Below are 22,455 nucleotides of genomic sequence, written 5' to 3' on the forward strand. Positions count from 1 at the left end.
AAAGGTAAAAACGAAATTTAAAGTTTAGGTTACGATTTGGATAATCATATTCGTCGCGGAGCGTCAGCAACCAAACTTGCATGCCTGTCATTAATGATGATGGCAACAGGATTCTCATAACAGCTGCTATGTACAAAATTCAAAGAAGTCAGAAAATATTTGTTTTTGATTTTACATGATACGGTGAACATATATTACTAGGATATCTAGGATACTATTATTATTGCTATATTTGACAGTACATATTGTAATTTAAATTATAATGCACGTAAGAAGATATTAAACATTTCTTTTTTTATAATTATTACTAAGCTCTTGTCAACTGTTGAATCACAATATTATGCAGCAACGAGCAACTGGCTGTTTTAAATAAACCAGTAAAAGTATAATTTTATCATACATCCGGGGTCGAGATTCTATATTTTAGTTTTACAGTTCACGCTAAGTCATACTAAGACCTTTTGTACTGGTCAGTGTGTCTTTTGAAACTGGTTATTGAACAACTGTAAAACAAAAGCGAGACGCGGAAGTTGTTCAAACTTAATAAGTAAAACGATAAGTGCATTTCTTAACTTGGCACCGTTTATCTATTCTGTGTTAGCACTTTACAATTGTGTATTATAAAACAATACAATGAACATGATGTAAGATTGTTCGATTAAATTATAAATTTTATTGGCAAATTTTGCAAGTATTATTTCAACGAAGGAACGGTGGCTTTTGAGCTGTTTCGTCTGACAGTAGTTTCGTTTTTCAAACGACCCGAGTGGACATATATATAACTGCTTTTGACGAAACATTATTTACAATTCAAAATGCTTCGAGTCGAGGGACAGAAAAAAGGTTACGCAGATCTCGAGTAAAGGTAAACACGGGAAATAATAAATTATATCACAAGAAAGAAGATGTGACTGGACAAGAAGGGACATGGCGAGAGTGTATAAGTACACAAGAGACCTGGCAACCCGCAGGGATTTGCGGACAGCGATCGTTATAACAACCGGTCACTGTCCACTGAATAAAACAAAGAAACCCAGTATAATATGGTATTTAATAAATATTAGATTGTGTACAAATTGTCCTTCGCATAACGGTTTCAAATTCCCCCAAGTGATCCACAAGGCATTTCGAAAAGTAATTTGGATTTAATACGTGGACCGCTCATATCCCTCAGCGTTTCTTTGGTTTTATAAAACGGCCGACAAGCCAATTCAAACAAAAACATATTACCTATATATTATATTTTTATGAACTATCAAGATATAGACATTTGGAAAGAAAACTAAAAACTATACTACTGTATATCAAGTCAAATTACGGTGGTGTTCAGAAGAATCTTGGTACTTATGAAAATGTGGGTTTTAAATGCAAAAATGTTTATTGCTTAGAGCTTAAATTAATATTTGCCAACTGTTCACTATTAACGATGCTCGTTAGCAACAAAGCGTTTCGCATCGTGTTAAACGCACAGAAAATACTTTTACAAGTAATAGTTCGGCTAATTTAAATTTTTGTTACAAAAATATAACATCATATCTTAGCGTTAAAACCTAATGAACTTAAATTTTTTAAATAGAACCTCTATGTATTTTATTAAATTTTTAAACTACGAATAATTTGCTGACAATTTTTACTGGTTGATAACCGGTTTTGGATATTTAATTTCCGAGCATTATTCTACCACAATCCACCTACAGTCTTAAATGACTTTAAAAGTAATAATTACCATCCATAAATGGTTATCCGCCAGTAAATATTTTCAGCAAATTATTTTAATTAAAAAAAAAAAAAATTATACTTAACCATTCAAAACCCTTAAATTCATAGGGTTTTAACACATAAGAGATGGGGTTATATATTATATAAAATACCATTACAAATGGTAACCTAGTGTTATTTAATTTTGAATACAAGAAACAACAATTTTCAAAATTGATTTTCCGTGTTAACAAAATGGTGACCTACAATATTATACATACAGCATTTTCTTATTAAGCCTATTTTACGGACTTAGTATACCGATATAACTTAACTGACGTTGTTTATGCAGATATTATACATGACCCGGGTTCGCATGCAATTTAATATTATGCAAACAATTAGAGTCTAAAACCTTGACGATAAGCACACTGAAGGGATTATTCTCGTGGGTTCTATTAGATAAGTGTTATCGAATATGACGATGAATTAACTAAACCTAAAGGGTCGAATAAACACTGACGTATATCATTTTGCATATAGCTGATTAACGTTTGGTACCAAAATAAGTTTGAACACAACAGGCGGCGGTTGACTTTTGGGAAATTAACATAGTATCAACATATTTTGTCGAATGTTCTCTATGGATTGTTTACTCGTATGGAAACGTATATTTGAGGCCTGAGCCATATGTAAACCCGTTTTGTATTCAACGCAAGTCAAGTCTGTATTTTACATATTGCACTCAGCTTTATTGTTATGACCGCTTAAATATTGCAAAACGTGTGGATTTATGTCGGGAAATGCGATAAATTAAGATACATCGTTGGATTGAAGAGTATTTTGCTAAAAAAAATCCAACATTATTCAAGTCAATACTATTATAGGGTCATTAGGGTTACAGTTCATAAGGTTCGTGTTGCTCAAGATTATCCGTTGGCCCTTCCTTTTAAAAAAAAAAATCTTTGATGTAGGTAAATTCACAATGTTTATAATAATACCAAACGTGTACTTATAATCAAATTGACGATGATAACCATGACAATATCATATTTTGTCACGAAACGCTACTCAAAAGTAATTTATAGAGTTTTGTATTTTTGTACTTGTCTTTTTCATTTGTATTTGTTTTATGCCAGTACAACACATACCACAACTGTTTTTTTACATAAACAAGTCGATTAATTACTATACTAAGGTGGCTTGTTTTTTTTTAAATACATTATGGCTTCGATTCACCCGGTATACCTACTCGAAAACACTACGGCGTGGCTTACTGATATTACCATACGATATTATAGGACTATGTGTATTGATATTCGATTAATACAAACTATTTATTATGGAGTCCGGCGGAACGCGCAAAATTCTAATGGTATTCCTTCAATTACGCGAATACTTATGAGAAACAGAACACTCGGAATTGACCGACCGTCTGGCAAAGGGCGAAATTACATTCTTCACACCATGCTTCCGATGACGTGCAAAGGATTTTAATCTTGTCCCTTGAACCCTTGGACGTACCGAGGTCCTAGCGGTAGCTTTTCGACTTATGTATGGGAAATTGATGAGAATTACACTTGGACAACGGCAGTGAAATATTTTATAATACGCGAGTGGAAAACAATTTTTTATAATGGTTTTTGCTTAAGCAAAATAATTTTTATCTCATAGTTTACGTCCCGGTTGTTTGGTCGTTGGTTGTGCGGTGAAACAACGTTTGTTTACTGTGATGTTGTCTTATATTTAATTTTTATTCGATTTAGCCAGTTAAAAACGGTGGGCCCAGTAAAAAATAGCAGGAAATCTATTAAAAAAAAATGATTAACTATTAGAAAACATGTTTCTGTCCGAGTGACGCGACGGTAAATATTATTATTATTATTATACATTAATGTATTGTTGAACTTTAGATAAAAAATTCGGACGGAATGAAACAACGTGGACGCAAATTCAATTAATCGAAATTTAAAAACAATAATTGGGGGTTTACTTACAGTGAAAAAAAAATCACACCAGTATTGTACATAACAGAGAAGAGTGGATGTAGTATGGAAGAATGCTGTAAAACCAATCTTAGGATTGATTACTAAAGAAGACTAATAATTAATATATTCGTGGTCTATGAAATAGGTTAATAGGTGTGAATGTGTACATTTCAATGTATATTGACCACTCACAGTTAACATTTAAGCTCCAAAAGTCGACAGAGCTCTGGAAATTAGGTATCAAAAAAGGCAAATATTTAGTATGATTTCTTCTTCTTTTTTATCTCCTTCTTTATCTTCGCCTTACACTCCCAATTACATGGGGTCGGCCACTCTAGTCCTACACCTCCATAGAGCTCTGTCTTCTACATCTCGTTCAATCATCCCAGCTATCTTCATATCACTCTCTATTCAGTCCATCCATTATTTCTTCGGTTTTCGGTCTTCCTCTTTCCCCTCTACATTCATCTCCATAACACCTCTCACTGCCTCTGCCTCGTTTTGTCTCATAACATGACCGAACCATCTCAACCTATTCTTTCTCATTTTCTCCACAACCGATGCAACTCTCTGACTCCCACTTATGTATTCATTTCTTATTCTATCCGCACTAGTCACACCACTCATCCATCTTAACATTCTCATCTCCGCTACACTCATTCTCTGTTCAGTTTTCTTATCTACTGCCCAACATTGTCTCTCACCCAATTCTTCCGGACTTTCCCCCACTAACACTACATCATCCGCAAACATCATACACCATGGCACCTCCCCTGAATATCTTTCGAAATCTCTACTAAAGAGAACATGCAAGGACTCAACGCTGAACCTTGATCCACACCAACTCTTACACTAAAATCTTCCGTTTCTCCACACACACTCTTCACTCTTGTACTTGCCCCTTAATACAATTTCTATATTACTTTCACATACACCCTCGACCCTCCTTTCTTCCTTAACGTCCACCTCAAAACCTCTCTGGAAACTCTATTATATGTCTTTTCTAAATCTATAAATACCATATTCTTTTTTTCTCCCTGTATTTTTCCACCATTTTGCCTCATACAAAATATTGGTTCCATAGTTGATTGCCCTGGCATAAACCTAAACTGATTCTTCGATATTTTACTCACTCCGTATTCTATTTTCTATCACCTTTTCCCAAACCTTCATACTATGACCAATTAATTGTATAGCTCTATAACTTTCATACCTCTGCACATCTCCCTTGCCCTTAAATATTGTTACCAGAATACTTTTTCTACACAATTCCTGCATTTGCCCATCTAGTAACACCTTATTAAGGAAACCACCTTATGCCAAAATGGCCTAACACCTGCCATACCTCCACTGGTACCCCATCCGGTCCTACCGCTTTCTTCTTTTTCATCTTTCGAAATTGCGCTCCACACTTCCTCCTCCCTAATTAAGTCCACCATACCTAAAATTTAGTATGATTTTTTAATATAGTTAAATAAGATATACTATGAAATTGCAATTATTTTAACAAATTATGAGCGTCTTATGCTTAATGCAATACCCTGTATAGTTCTGGTAATCAAACCTGCGTGGCACAGCACCTGGAATGAATTTTAAGTAGATCACGACACCAATTACATTTGAAACGTGAGTTGTCGTACATAGAGACGAAATCCTCTAATTTAAATTGTTGTTGTTGCATTAGACTTTAGGCGATACCCTTTGCCATGTATTTAACATAATACTCTTTGTCCGTATCCATTAATTTAATGTCATCTCTGCACAGCTGACCGTAATATCGGACTAAGCTTGGAAGTCATCACGTTATATTATAACCTAGCCTACCTATTAAAATATGCAAATAAAGAGAATAATAATTAAGTGTTAGCCAATCGGGCCCCGGTTGAGAGAACACTCGTGGTGGCTGGTGCACTCACAAGACGTTTTATAATTGATTGTAACGATTAATCTATAAATCAGACCTGACTTTTATGTTACAACAATATATTATAATAATAATAGGCATTGCATTACCGATTGAACGGATGTATCAAGCGTGACCGTCACGGCAATGAATCTCGTTGTAGGGCTGTTTTTACACAGCCGGTTCGTTTAATTTCACAGTTCGCCAGTTCATATAGGCCGACCCACGAGCAGGAAAAACTTACAAGTATTATTTTTGTAATGGTTTTTATTTTCCTAAACGCCAAGAAAACCCTCTTTGGGTTTTATTTCGTAAATCCCAGCTCAACACACACTTACTAAATGTATAGTTTCGTCGAGTGCACGGTGTGATTTTTCAAAATATATAACAACGTTATATTACTTATGTAATAATAATAATGTAGTTTTTGGGCCGGTCAAGTATCGTACTCGGTAAAACGTTCGGCTGATTTATGGTGTCGTGAATCGCAGCTACAGCAGCAGTGAGAAAAATAATCCTAGCTATTTCCAAAAGCGTAAAAAACTTTCAAAATATTATGAAATTCTGTCCGTCGACGTTTTGAAATAAATGTACATCTCGTCAGAAGTTTGCTATAGTACATCATCTTCGGGGGCTAACATTAGTAACCGAACTTGTTCTGACTTTATATCTCCAGATGTTCAATTTTTATATGTCATTTGCCAAAAACGATTATAATCTTTAACTAAATACATACATTTCCATACTTTTATACCGCATTTGAAATGTCATGTCTATTCCAAATGTTTTAACGTAAAACGATACGGTTCAGCATGAAAACACAATATCATGATGTATAAAATAAATCCAACGCGAACTATTGGTATGTAACTTAAATACGTTTATTTCATCATTTGTAAATTACATGTTAATAATTATGATTTTTTTTCCAAAACTTAATATCAGCATTGAAAAAAAAAAATCTAAAACGATCACAAACTTTTACAAATAGTTACAAACCTTTTGTAGGTTACATATTTTAATAACATTATTATAATATAATATTTATAATATTAAAGAATTAAATAATAAAAAATAACTAACACTTTACAGCAACGAAAACAATCGTATTATATATAATATTTATATACACAAATTAAATAAATACTAAGATTTTAAACTAATTCTGTCATCATGACTTGTATCGGACCAAAACGAGCAAATACATAATGTAGTTATGGCTGTCATATTGTGTGTGTGTATTTATAAAATTAGAAACATAATACGACAATTTTGGTATTGCGTATTATTAATTACATAATATTAAGTTGTGAAATGTACATTTAAATAAACCGCATATTATTAAATCATAAAGACGGTTACAGTTGTTTTGAGCGTGGCAACAATACAATTCTTGTTAAAGCAGAAAAATCAATATAATATTTTAGGCAAAATAAACAAATATGAACCGTTCTTGGACCTTACTATCATGCCGGATAAACATCAAATGAAAATAACGTTTCGCCTGAAAAAAAAACACATCCAGAAAAAAACGTTTCTATCTATTTATTGCGAATTACCTAAAAAAATTGTCAAAAGTCGGCAACGCCCGTAGCAAAGTTGTTACCGATAATGTAAGCAACGATATAAGATTCGGTAAACATAATATTATGGAAAAAGTCTCACCGACAGTTAGAGAGCAGCTTACTTGTGCTACAACAAGCCGTTGGAGGTGGTCGACACACGCGGTGGCTGGCTAACCGTGACCTATAATAGTGTTTCGGTTAGAAAACAATATCAATGTCGATAAACATTAGTGTCCGTTAAGAGTGTGCGAACCAGATAAGTCTAATCGAAAACTACTACTATTATGGTTGTGCTTCCCGAACGGAACAACACCGCGTATAGGGTTTCCGCGAGGCCGTTGGCGGTGTGGCTCGGTTTTCAATATTATAGCGAACATTTCATGTGGATATTGGGAAGGTTTTTTTTTGTTGTTGTATAATATATATTTTTTTTATATTGGTTTTTATGTATTGTCAGAACGGACTGGACCGTTGTCGAACGACGTCGTGGCCTCGCCGACAATGATAATAATAATAGTAATAATATTATTAATAATAAACGCGAATCACAATAGAAATGTCCCCGTATCGGTTTGTTGACAGCGGCCGGGACGCAAGAATAAATATTCAATTTTCTCCGGAGCGAGCAATAATATGCTTTTTGCGTTTTATTTTGATTTTTGATTTTTTTTTTATTCCATTATTATATTCCAAGCCGAGTCTGCGAAAACGCGAAGCAGCCAAACAGTCACGTGCCGATATTTACCGTCTCCCATCCGAGTCGTCGTCGGTGGCAAGAGGACAATGTTTTCGGTTAACATTAATACCTTAACAAATACGTAAAGCAGAGAGCAGAAGCTTAATAGAAGAATTTAAAGTCAGAAAAGCAATAAAGTGCACTTGGAAGGAAAAGAGTAGAGCAAGTACTTCTCCGCGCTACATAAGAGCTGTCGTTAAACCGATAAACAAATAGCTGTTAACGGCGTGTCTCCTTTGTCTCTCAACAGATGTCTTATATCTGACGACCCAAAGCAAAGCGCAATCGAAATCTTAATATTGACCGTTAGTCGAGTCTTGCTTTAGATTCGTATGACTCTTTATGGGACAAGCGAACAACCACAGCTGTTGTTTTTGTTTTCCTTCAACGCGGTTCGTTTGGAATGGAAACACCAGTGTGTTTGGGTGCTTGAATTGGAAAATTATCTGACAAAACTGAAAAGTGCGTGGACACGTGTTGACCACGATTAATGATACATAGTGCAAAAGGCAACTAGCTATGATAATCGCATCACCCACAAACCGTCGTGAAATCGTCCATTAATAAGGACACCGGCTACTATCTCTAAAGCGAGTAACGCGGTTTTTAGTTGACGTAGAAAACATTTTCAATCTGACACGAATGCCTCAGAATTTATTTATTCAATAACCGATTTGACTCGAACAATAAACAATGTAAAAAATATTATTGTAGTAAACTACTTGGCTAATGAAAAGTTGAGTAATATACGATGTGCATCGTTCATGAAAAGTAAATTATAATATTGGAATTTAATTTTTTCACACGTTGGTGTCACAGCAATGGGCAATAATGTTTTTTTAAATCTAGAATTTGTCTTCAAGTTTAAAAAGTTTGTTTGGCGCAATTAAGTATCCATTTGTATGTAAGGATGATCTTTGAAGCAGTACAATAATTCTGAGATAAGACACTTAAAAACACCGCCAACTTTTCCACGCTATTCGTACGGCCATTATATCATCAAAATTAAAATGTCGATTATTTTTTAATAATAATTATGTTGATATTTTGCACAACATTGCGAGCACCTTTTAAAATATATTTTAGTTTATTTTATCCATCGATACTACTATTTGGGTTTTTGTAATGAAACATCGGAATACGTTAGAGTGCGCCACAGTAACATTTTTCGCGTGGAAAATATGTCTAGAGAGATGCAATTTCCCGAGAAACTGAGTACACTTAAACACAATTAAATACCAAGGTTAAGAGTAAAACTTCAATACGGGTGATTTAAAAAAAACAACAACAATTTAGAGCCAAGTAATAAACCTATCAAATTTTGTAAAACACAATATCTTTATAACTATTGAGATTCTTATAATTTTTATAAAAACCGATGTCGGTAAGGGTTGATTTTATGTTTGGACGGTCCTAACTTAAGAACAACACACGAGCTTGACTTAACATAACGCTGTAATGTCGGTTTTCGTTCCTCGTATAAAACGTTTAATTGTAAGTGGCGTAGCAACAATATGTGTAGCCAAATGTTCGCTCCACAACTAGTTTTATCATTAAATTTACTTGTACTTCACGTTTTGCGTCCTCTAAGCCCAATGACAAACTGATTAGCGAAAACAAATTAAACAGCATTAATATAAATTTTTCCACTTACATAATGTCTAGTTACTAAAAACGGCAATGAAATAAAATATCCGAGGAAATAATATCCATTGTCGAAAATAAACATAAATCTCCATCACACAAATCCCCGCAACTATAATACGCCCATATCTTTTTTAATTAAATTAATTTTATAAAATTACTTTTCCGTGGTTTAAACTGACTAAGCATATTTATTAAAATCCCCCAAAAAAAAAGTTTTTCAAAAATGTTACGACTATAAAAAAATATCACAAATCGTTTGAAAAGATATCAGCGGAGAAAAGTAACAAACACCGTGTATACAAGAATACATGTAAAGTATAATTTTCATGTGTACAATTTTTATCAAAATCACGTCTTATACCCTTTTGATTCCCACCACTTCATATAGTATGTACATTTTAGATAGTGTTGGTAGGTCGTTTCACGGGTGTCTCACTTTACGCCGGCAAACTTTTCATTGGCCAACTTTCAGTTTCATTTTCCTTAAGTGTGTCCATATTATAGAATAGGCCATTTTTTTGTGTTTAGCTATTAGCGTTTTGAATTTTTACACTGTCTGTGGCTATTTTCACCACAGGATATCATTATTACCTCGGATATTTTTACCGATTACCCGTACACAACAGTAATAGTAATATTATTGTTATTACCCTAACAGCACAAATACATAATAGGAATTCCGGGTGACGGCCTGGGACGCTCTAAAAGGGTTTTCTTAATATCCGATTTCGACTGAATGGATGGATCCGAGCTTGTACTTAAAGTTACCTATAAATTGACACCGGTCTAAGTAGGAGCTTCCAATGTTTTTGTGCTGTTAAGGTATAAGGATTTTTTTTTTTTAATGGTTTTATTTAAATGTATGTGTTGAGTGTTTGAGTTAAGTTTGAACGCTGGTTCATCTGTAGTCCATGTGCAGGATTTTCTTGAACGACCTCCGGAAGTCCATGTTGCACCTGGTGTAAATGATCGGGTTGATAGTGGAGTTCAGATATCCCAACCAGGTGACCACGTTGATGAGCACCTTGGACGGGGGGCAGCAAGACTTGCAGAACGGAAAGTACAGATAGATCAAAAAGAACGGCAGCCAACTGACGACGAACACGCCCATGATGACGCCCAACGTCTTGGCCGCCTTCCGTTCCTTGGACAGCGATATGCGCTGTTTGTGCTCGAGCAGTTGTTTGACTTGCTTGCAGCCGCCCGACGACACTTGCTGGTTGGTCTTGCCAGAGCCGCCAGTGGGGCCGTCCACCTCGTCGCTACTGCTGGCCGAATCGCCTGTCATTGTGGTCGTTTCCGTGCGCTTGGACGACGCGCTCTTGTGTTGCTTAGACGACCCGGTGCCCACTTGGACCTGGTGTCGACTGTCCTGAGGCAGCGCCACGCGGGCCCGACGTCTCAGCCGGCGCCTGGTGGCCACGTAGATCCGCAAATAGGTGATGCTCATGACCACCAGCGGTATGAAAAATGAGCCCATTGACGAGTACACAACGTAACCCGGGTGAGTGGTCAGCGTGCACGGAGTGCGTTCGTCGAACGCTTCCGGCCAGTCGTTCCAGCCGATCAGCGGCGGCGAGCTGATGATGGCGCTGACCAACCACACCAGCGCCACTGTCCAGAGCACGCGGGACACGGTGCGCTTCTGAGCGTATGCTATCGGCTGCGTGATAGCACGGTACCTGTCCAGTGCGATCGCGCACAGGTTCAGTATAGATGCGGTGCAGCACAGAACGTCGCACGTCAGCCACAGCTTGCAGACGACGCCGCCGAACAGCCACTGGCCCGTCACGTTATACACCACGTTCAGCGGCAGCACTCCGATGGCCACCATCAGGTCGGCCACGGCCAACGACACTATGAATATGTTCGGCACGGACCGCAACGGCGGGTACTGAACAACGCTCATTATCACCATAATGTTGCCGAACAGCGTCACTATGATCGCGGCGCCGGCGGCTATTATTATGGACACCATCACGGGGCTGGACAGAGACGTGGGGTCCGTCACGCAGCTTGTATCATTCACCATTTTGCCCGGCTGCTCCTGTAAAAATACAACCGTCGAAATATATTATTACAAAATACTGTAAAAGCCAGTTTGGAGAACAATAGCAGGGAAAATTAGAGAAAACAGATAATTGAGACGGTTTGAAAATTGATTAAAATCGCTCTTTCTCAAAACCTGATCGTTATCCATAACAGACACCACTCTTTCTCAAGTCCAGTTGTATACAACTAAATCAAATCGCCCCCCCCCCCCCCCCCGAAAAACATAAAAATAATTAATCTACGAATAAAAGCGAATCACAACCAACAGTGCATTATCAGGAAATTACTGTACTACTTACTTACAAACTAAAAATATCAGCCTACCAAAGAGTGAATAGCCTTCGCTGGGATTACATTTTAAACCCATTTGAATATAGTGTAGACCGTGCATTATACAAAAGGTAAAACGGCCTTTTCGACCTCGACTTTTATTCCATGAAAAATGCATAGTAAAATACTGCGCGCGGACCGTAATTTGTTATAACGACAATAAGGTACAAGTGTCTTAATAATTAATTATGCATAACGAGTTTGATTTTCATAAGGAAAAAAATAGTATGAAAAGCGTTTTCAGGAACTGTTTAAGTGCAACAAGAACGGTCAAATGTTCGGCTAAGTAGGTGCTCCGGAAAATATTCATACCACATCTCATTGCTTAACTGAAAGCCAGAGTATTATCGTTTTTGTCACTGAAAACGCCCATTATCCATAATATGCAATTAGCTAATACACTATATACTGAAGTATCGATCCAACATAAAAATAGTATATTTTATCCCAAGTAATAATGGCCAGTGATGTAATACGTACGAACTCAAGAATTTGTATATTAATCCAGCGGAGAAAATTTGTATTCAGTGCCAAACACCAGATTCTGTACTCTGTATTATATTAAGCAGAGTATTTAATAACGTTTTGCATATATTATTACACGAAAATTTGCAATCAATCGAGTCGATGTTGATGGAACCAAGACGCGTTCATGACAGTTCATGGCAAAAAGTAATAAATTTAAAAAACTGACCCCACTCGAACACCGTATGATTGCACTTGAAAACGTTTAGCCGAAATGCACGTATTCCATCACGCGCCTTGCTGTTATTTGATTTGTAGTTTTTTTCGCGTGACCTTGACTTTGGCGTTTTTACTTTAAATGACCGCCTAAAATGTATATTGGCGTTGGAAAATATTGTTTCTTTTAGCTTCGTCGCCATAGCTGAGGCCTGAGAGGGTATTTTTTGTTGTGCTTAACCTACAAGTTATTTTCTAAGACAATCGAGATACGATTTTTAATTTTTTACCAATCTCAATCAACTTGTTCGCCAACTTTATCCTCCCGTTGGTACAGACTAGCTGAGTCTTGTGGGCTTGGAAAAGCACACCGGTTCGACTCGAAACTGCGTTTTTGTAACTGCCGTGTTAAGATTAAGGTGATTTCGCATCCGTTTGATCAGTGTTTATCGCGAATAATCCTCTAGTAGCTGGAATTTATACATTTACACTTTCGGTCGGCCCGCGGCGAGGTATTCTGAATTATTTCTCCAATGTGATTTAAATGGCGTCTTAACCACTATAAGGGAACTCGATTGCCAAAATGTTTGGAGAGGTTTTTTTAATCGAGGCCGGCGGCAACCTATTGGTATTTCAATCGTCTGCATTTGATTGTATTTGATCCACGACAGCTAGACCAAAAAGCTAGCTCGAATAGAGTCTGCCACATAAGGACCGGTGAACTCGGCAAATAATTGGGTAGTTCAAAGCGTTTGTCGTTACAATTCTGTATTATATTAATGGAGCATTTGCGCGATTGAAGGGTTTAAATCGTGGCATACCCCGATGCGGAACACTCGCGGTGGCAATAATAATAGCAGCCGCGTTGTTGGCCCGAGTATATTATTATATTGTGTATAGTGTACGTCACGTGGGAGATAATCGTATCCCGTGTTGGGCATCGGTAATGCGACATTGATCTGCCGTCTCCGCCGCGTACGATGCCGGTCTTGCCGCCAGTTTATATCGTCGTTATTATTTATTGTTGTACCAATGCATTTGTATTGAATCCATGCCAAACGGTCCGGGCTATCAAATCTACATCCGCCGCACAACCAAAACGTATGGAATAAAAAAGTACACAATACATCTACCATACAGATTAGTACTCGTGACTGTTTAAACGGAGGGATATTTGCCAAAATTCTGATGCGAATCCTTAATAAAAAGTTTTTCAGCCAAGTGTGCAACCACGAAAGAGCATTTTCACGTCTCGTTAAATAGTACCGAATAAATTTAGAGTAGTGGTGCAATTATAGATAATGATATAGTATATTAAGAAGCAGTAACAAGCTAGTATATTAAAACATCAAGTTTCTGGTTAATATTATAGTGTTTAACATTTGGCTTAAAAAAATTCATAGAGAATTTAGGCCCTTACACTATTTTGAATTTATCATTTAGTTCTAATTTGAACGTTGAACGTACAACAAATCTCTTATCTCTTACCCGGATCTCCTACCCCCTATCTCCCGCCCCTATCTCCCGCCCTAGCCCCTACCCCCTGTAACGCTTTTGTAACGAACGCTTTTTTCGGTTATGTGCCAGAGCTAAGACATGAAAATGTCAAAACGAACGTTCAACCGGGCAACAACATTAATAACCGCAGTACGTTATCATAAATGCGTGTCTTAACCGATGCCTTAGATAATATACCTGCCAGCGGCTGTACACGGCTAACCGATCGGTAATGATTCGGCCCATCTGCTCTATCTACTTAAGTAGTCCGTCTTTGTCCCGTCTCGACGGTTTCTAGGATAATAGACCCGAGGGGTCAACGCGCCCGTCTGCCGATACGTCGTTTAGGCCCTTTACAAATGCTGTGCCGAAGAAATATACCCAATTGAAAATACTATGTCGGCCTGTGTCTCTTGGCTTTTTCAACAAGAAGAAACATATATAGCGCTAACAGTGGTCGATATACTATACGAGATAACAATATTATGTATAATAATATGAGAGAGAAAAAAATGTAAATGATTATTGTTGTTGTTATCTCTGTATAACGGCTGATAGGGAAAAACATGAATAACCGTTAACTGCGCCGGCAAATATTAACATCTTGACATCGTTATACAAACCGACGTGACTTTTATTTCTCTTATAATATACATAAAAATTCTTGTACACGGTTAATATAATTTACTGATAAGCTGTCGTATGTCTATTTACCCATTTTTCTTTAGGCTAAAAATGTAGTTGTCATTGATTTTTCTGTCATTTTTGCACACACATAATAAAAATGGAAATTATCCGGTAAACGTTCGGTATGCGAACAAATCGACTTTTAAAAAAAAAGTACAGTTGTGTGCAATAATTAAATGTATGTTCCTATCCTGAATAGCACCAAGCAACTGGGAGGACAACGAGAACTTTCTATTATCAACCCGATTATTTTGATTTGATTTTTCAACTGAATGCGTTACATATCGAAACTAAGAATGGGTTATAACATAGTTTTAGAGTGGCATAAATATCAGAAAAAATTAAACCTGTATATTCTCATCATATTGTATATATTTGTATACTACCGGATACGTTTTAGTCGATTTACAATAGCTTTTTTTTTCCATGTAAACTTGGCGTGTTAGATAATAATATTGTTTCAGACAAAGCGTTAAAGAAACACGGCGTTTTCCATGGATATTTTATTGTGCGTTCGACCTATACTGTACAACAACGAAATAATCTACATATTAATTATGTTTCAAACGAACACTGGGAATTGATTAAAACCGTTCGACTATAACGCACTGAACCCACGCGATATTTTAATTTAGCGCAGTCTTCATGGACGATATAAATTATTAACATTTGCTAATATCAAATATTAATTATGTGGTCGAACGGTTTTTCTTCGGGGGTCGAGGTTTTTTTTTTTTTGCCCCCGTACACTTTAATTGTTATCATTGTTATTATTATTATTATTTTTAATTTATCACGGACGGGCCGGGTAGGATAGGGATTGTGCGCGGCTACTGTGTTTAGTTGAACGCGATTTGACGATTAATGAATATTTTGGAGCGAAACGCGTCTTTTGTTTAAGCCCGGAAACTGTATTATTTACAACGCGCTAATGGACTCTGGCGGTCAAAATTCACTCCCCCCCCCCACACACATCTCTACTTTCGGGGTGTGTCTGTATACGGGGCCTCTCCTTCCTACCTGTGGTGTATATAGTACATTTTTTGTGTCGCCTTTTCTAGCCGGCGGCCACACGGCGATATTGTTTTCTTAAAAAAAGCAATTTTTTTTTTTTTTATTCTCCCCCGCGTTTCGAAAATCCGAATTTATTTCCGCCCCCCAAGGGCCAAGACGGCCCCAATTCGTCTTGTCCGTTAGCAGATCGATTTTCTGATAACTCGACGAGAAATGTGCACTATCATTGCCGTTGTCATTAACAGACAATACCGCCACCACCACCTTCAACCCGTTGAGCTGCCAAATTCCATATATTACTCGCCGCCGGGCTATTATTCTATTGATCGCGCCGCCAAAGGAAGCACCTGTTGTGTATAATTTCCCGTTTCGCCGTTAGTGTATTATTATTATCATAATCATTATCATTACTATTACTATGTATAGTCCCCGTCATCGTCGTCCTCGTGGTCAAAAGACAAACGGCAATAGTGACAAACGGCCGTCGGGGACAAGCGTCATACAAGAGAGTGTCGTCGTTGCAATTAATTGTCATAATGTTATTACAAATACATTTATTCCCAAGCACTGTCTGATTATTGAAAATATTATAATAGCTATTGTCGCGTACTTGTACAAATCACAATATTATGTTATATTAAACACATCCGATTCGTGTGTGTGAGCGTGCCCAGACAATGAAAAAACAATATCACCGTCCCGTGTTTATGGTTTATCATAAAAATGACCCCTTTCTCGTTATACCACGTCGTCCTGCGCTTGCAGGTGAACCTTTGGATGGAAAAAATGATAAAAAAAAAAAATAGCATAAGCCGATTGAGGGAAGCTACGGGTAATCGCATCAAGTCAACGCCGAATTTCGTTAAGAACCAAGAGAATCCGCTCAACTCTATTCTTGTATAATTGTAGTTCTTTTTTAAGTCTTATCATTTGGTAACCGTTCGCTTCTTGGAATCAAATTGTGAAATTTTCAGACCACTATGGAAAAAAACAATTTCACCAGATCACTGTTGTATTTTGGTCGGCAAAACTAATGATTTTAGCTGTTGGTTTTTAATTTGCTCGTTACGGTAAAGGATTTTTGCGCGGGACTGCGTCAGTAAGTATTTCAACTAGATAAGGTACGTTCAAGGTTAATAACTAATGTGAACAACACAGTAAAATATTTTCGTTTGTATTGTAATCGAATGGAAAACACAATAATATTATGAAAACGCTATGTGAGTGAGAAAATTTTTGTTATCTCTCCATATTTCCCCGCGGCAGTTAAGTTCTATATAATATATCTTGCTACTCGGAAAAGTTCTACAAGAGCACGGTGGCTATGCAAATCGATATTGTCTTCATCTTAAGATAGAGAGAGAGATTTTTTTCACCGTGTTTTTGTCCTTTGTGCCCGTTACATTTGAATTTATATTAATTTCCACGGCGTTAGACGGAGAAAGTTTTATTTTAATTTCAATTTGCGCAGGAAACAAATATTGCCGTCCGTCCGACGAGACCTTTGAAAGCCGCAAAGGCAAAGCACGTGGAAATAACGGCGGGTTCGTGTTGTATTATAATAATAACAACTAATTGGTGTTATAGTCATCGGAATAGCGTTTGTAAGGGCATGCGCTTATTATTGGACATTTTTTCCGGTTAATTTTTTTATTATTAAATTCCCGAAAAATTGCGCAAGATTTTAGCTTCGACGCGGAGCTGAGAAGGTATTGTTATTATTTTTTTTTTTTTAGTTTCGACGAAGTTCTATTTTAACCGTCTCCCGGCCGAGCACGTAGCCAGCAGCAATCTATATGACACACGTTTGGAAATTTGTATTCACGGTGGTGTTGCGCCATCGTTCCGGGAGCCTTTAAAAACGCCTTTGAGAACGCGTCATTACGGTATAAGAGGTACGTTTGCAAAAGCGGCCGTCGAGACCGTCGAAACAACACACTCAAATCCGATACTATGTCTTTGAATAGGTATATAGAAACAAGCCCACGCGTCGGGCGGCCAAAGCACTTTTAGTATGATATTTACTTCCGCTCTGCATAATATTATATGTTTCCCATTAATAATATAAAACCCATCATCAAACGGGTAAACGGGGGCACGTGACAAAATGTATGTTAATATATTATTATGTTATACCGCTACCTACCGCGTGTGTGTGTGTGTGTGTGTTTTAACAGAAAGACAACATTCACAAACATTTACTCGACAAATAAAACAACCTACCCCCTCCCGCCCCCCACCCATTTCATTTGCGCTCCGGTGCAAGAAGTCAAGCGTTTGTCTTTGTAGTTGTCAAGACGTAGCGTGAACCGTATTTTCAGGAAACATGTATACATATTATGTACAAAACTTTACGCATCGTTGTCTTAAGTATACCGCGAATGGGATCTATAACTCGATAATCGGAAAAGCGTTTGCCAAACGAAATTCCCGTGAAATTATCGTTCGTTTTAATTTTCAACCGAGTAAGTAGAAAACATTAAGATAATAATAATTCAAAAATGATTCGTGTGATTTACGATTCGTGTGTTTTTATAATATTGAGAAGTATAAAAAAAAAACTAGTATCTTTGAATTTTGAAGAGTCCTTTATAATAAATCCCCTCATACTATGTTTTCCACTAATTATGCTGTGTGCAATTTATAGTACTATATTTAGAAATATAAAACTGGAAAATAAAGCCAACTTATCGTTTTATTGTGTAAAATTTCACTTTGTAGTATTTGTCGGGTAACTTTGCAGTTTTAACAATTTTTTCATTAATATTGTTATATTTTATTACCTTTTGTCCATTTTTTTTTTGTTGTTGCTGCATTTTGGCCTAATGTTTTATTATTGCTATAAATGCTCGATTAAGAACTACTTGTGTGTCATTAATTCAATTAAATAAGTTCATTGAAGAAGATAGCGTTTAAGAGTAAAAACTGAATGAAAAGCTTTGGAAATTAATAGTTGGAGATGGCAATAAATATGTTGTTCAGTATTAGTACTATGGAGGAAGGCAACTAAACCTAATATATGACTGCGCAAATATTTTCTCGGCCATTAATTTCTATAGTGATTTAATTTTTGCTTTAACAATTTAACGTGGAAAGTTTAAAGTTTCATCGGCTTATAATGGAGTCTAACTAAAATCGGTTTTCGGTCGTTTCAATTTTTCGCTCAGATGATCTCCATAACATTATCATAATATGCAAATTATTAAGTTTATCGCTTAACTTCTAAGACTCCCATACACAGGCTGATTATAATTTAGCTCATTAATTATAGATTATAGAAAGTTGCGCTTCTTCCTTGGAAAAATGTCGGATTCAACCAGGGTACGTCACGGTGGTTGTGCTCCACTGTAACCGAACATTGTCACTGCAGACAAATAAATATTCTTGTTGTTCAAAAATTATGTTTTCAAACTCTTAACGAACGCTGTCTGATGTTCAATATAATTTACCGTCAGTTTAATTTAGTTTATAAAATCTAATAAAGTTGTTACACTATTGTTTCAAATGGTTTTGAATTGTCTAAATTCGCAACGTCAACATCTAAGTCTAAATTATGACTTAGAATTGTGAGTATGAAAAATTGAAAGTTGTGAAAACATGAAGTATAATAATCGTTAAAAGCTGGAAAGTACAATTTCTGTACTTGCACCTTTGGAAACTTTTGAGCTGGTTTTGAAAATGTCCGTCCACATTATATTATGACCATATGACTTATTGCTATTATTATTACGGCTATTTACTATATTATGACTGCTCGACGTTTAATAGTATATATATATATTTTTTTTTATATTCTGTGTGAGATTGCTGGGTTTTGAGCTTTAAACCCGCGACAAAGCTACGCGGTTGAGTGATTTTCCTTAACCTTAGACTCGAGGTCAGGGTATCTGGTATTGGTTTTGTGTACCATAGCACGAAACAAGATAGATGTATACGACCGGTGCAGGATTAAACGGCATAATGCTGTGCTATAATATATTATAGTCTAACATTGCCCCTGCGTTTCGTCTAAACGTTTATTGCCGCATTTGTTTTCATCCGTACAGCTTAGCGCGATAGCTATATCTATACAGAGGATAACCTTTAATAAGAATGTATTTGCGTGGTTGATTATAAATCAAACCGCGTTGCCGTCGGTCCGGTGAAATTATTATGCTATAAAAAGACCGACTTAAGAATAACGGTCGACGCTTTTGACGGCGCTAAAGAGGAAAATAATAAAAAAATATATATATAGCCGAGACGTGAATGTACTTTTGAACTTTTAAACGTACCTATATATATATATATATATAATATAGATAGTAAAAAACGTAACCGTCCATTTCAATTAAAAATCATAATAACATCTTAATTGGATAGTTCATTGGACAAGTTTTTTGGAACAAAATAGGAGAATATCAGCACTCCCAGTCAGTGACTCAGGAAAATCTTCATTAGAGTTCCTGTGTTGTTATGGAATTGTTTTTTTAAAAAAGTATTCATACAATTCTATTATATTTTCTCTAGATAGGTTGACAATTTACTACCTAACATAAATAAATAAACTTAATTTTATATAAATTTAACCACAACATATTTTTAACTATTAATTATCTGTTAAATAAAGCAAACAACAGTTTTGGACGGTTAGCATGGGAACCGAAAGCACTAAAACAAACTGTCACAATTTAAAAGAAAAGTTTTAAATTCAAAACTAAAGATTAATCATTACACTTTGTACTTACAACGCAAGTATTCAAATTTTCATTCAATGGGGAGTTTTATTGTTTTTTTAAAATCACAGCTTTAAAATGTTAATATTTTTCAAATGCTTTCAAACACATACCTACCGCTTGGACAGTTACATATTTTTTAATGCTTTGTTTTTCTTATTAAAATAACTATAATTTTCACTGTAGTCCGTTAAAAAAAAAATTAGTCGTATAACTGAAAAAATGTCCATAATATTTTAACAACATATTGTTTGTATATTTTTGAAAGATTAAATTTCCGTGCAAAAACAATTTTTAAAAAATTCTATCTTTAGTTTTTTTGTGTGGTGTTATGTAGTAGGTATCAACAAAATAAATATTTTGTAACGTTTACATTTCATTTTTATTTTTAATTTGAAATTGACAAAATTAACATGATCTGTGAAATATTCGAACCTATGCTTAAACTTGTTGACGCTTTCAAACGAGTCAGTTACTGATTAAAGCACGTCAACCGTTCTATGTATTTATAAATTATCAAGTAGTTAATGAATGGACACGGTTATACGGAAGCTGAAGCTGAATATGTAGTAGCCGTCGCGTTCGGTGCGTTTAGGTTTTGCGTGCACTTGGGTTTAGAAATTAAATTAAAATTCTCAGCCTTTGAGTACGCAGATGGACCTCGAGGGCCGCCGAGTAAACTTTATATTCTATTGGTTTAACGGTTCCTCTGGGATGTGATTATAAGAGTTCTCACGCGATTCCGTTGGTATCGTTTAGGAGCCACTTAACAAGGCAAACCAAAAAGGTCTTCCAATTATACCGTTTGATTTATTCATTCGACGCCGCGCGTTAATGGCTAGGCGGGGTTCGTAGCGTTCAGACATAACATTTCATATGCATAATGACAACTGACAAGTGAATATATTTATATACGTTTTTGTTATTTGCAAAATTCTTTATGAATTTTTTAAGTTAAGTTAGTGAAAAAATGAGAGTTCTAAATGCTACACTAACTTGATAAATTTAGTCGTTTGATTCCATTAATAAACGATCAAACACCGAAAAAGACGCCTGTCTGAAAAAGAAATATTTATTTTACTTAAAATATTACATTTATCTAGAAAAAACTCAAGCAACACTTGTGGTTATAAAATAATTGAATATTTACATAAATAAAACCTTAACCACAACAATTATTCTCTATAGCTCTCTCTCTCAAGCTATAGAGAATCATTTTTGTGGTTAAGGTTTATTTGAATATTTAATTATTTTATATTACATTTTATTTCATGTCATTAAAATCGTTGTTTATTATTTGCGCGTTTGGTTTATAATAAAATGCATTGTTGCATTTACATAAATAATAAAAACGTTTACCACTACGAAGAATTCAATTAATTATACAAATTATGTTTTATAGTTCGAATAATTCAACATTTAATAAACCAAATTTCATACTTGCACGTCTAGTGTCAAAAACACCGTAGTTATTATTATTATTACAAATCGCAGTTTGGTTTTTAATTTGAATTTCATATTATGTATTTTGAGTTTTATAACTATGTTGAACGCAAGTACGCATTCTAATACAAACGAAACGTTAATGCAGTTGGTAAGGAAATTGTTTTGACTTTTGATTTAAGTGACGTTTGAGTTCCCAGGTAAAAATTAAAAGCTAAATATAATATAACAACAACAACAACAACAAACCGATGAGTATTATTAATCGGAAACCATAGAGGGGATATTATAGAGGAAGGATTACGAAGGGTCGAGACCAAATCGGAAGGCGGAGAGGATATTTTTTAAAAAGGAAAGCCGTGACGGAAGCACAGTCGGTCGACTGGGAAACGGGATTAGAGACTAGTAAGTATATAAGAGGACTGTTGTTTGAAAAGTTGACATATCATAATAATCATAAAGAAAAATAGATGGCACCACTCACGGACAATGTTTGGTA

At 35.8% G+C, this 22,455-nt stretch overlaps 1 protein-coding gene across 3 annotated transcripts in view; it reads right to left on the reverse strand.

Annotated features, from left to right (window-relative positions):
* Window positions 1-6,676: 6,676 nt before the first annotated feature.
* The window catches only part of LOC126833561 (probable G-protein coupled receptor No18), a 64,543-nt gene continuing 48,764 nt past the window's right edge, over window positions 6,677-22,455 (reverse strand). Inside the window, exons 3-4 of one of the 3 annotated variants that reach the window (XR_007684965.1) lie at window positions 7,255-11,584; window positions 6,677-7,093 (exon numbers count right to left, since the gene is read on the reverse strand). Coding sequence is in view for 2 of the 3 variants with exons in the window: in XM_050564979.1 (XP_050420936.1) it covers window positions 10,436-11,569 (1,134 nt within the window). In the remaining variant the exon portion in view is untranslated. Of the gene's footprint in view, window positions 11,585-21,509; window positions 21,571-22,455 lie in introns of all 3 variants that reach the window. The other 2 variants (XM_050564979.1, XM_050564976.1) reach the window with 2 other exon arrangements.

This window comes from Adelges cooleyi, unplaced genomic scaffold (genome assembly GCF_023614345.1).
Source record: "Adelges cooleyi isolate 19-005CV unplaced genomic scaffold, UGA_ACOO_1.1 ACOO_flye_CR_arks_rails_tigmint_CR_PRNA_2, whole genome shotgun sequence".
Classification (NCBI taxonomy): domain Eukaryota; kingdom Metazoa; phylum Arthropoda; class Insecta; order Hemiptera; family Adelgidae; genus Adelges; species Adelges cooleyi.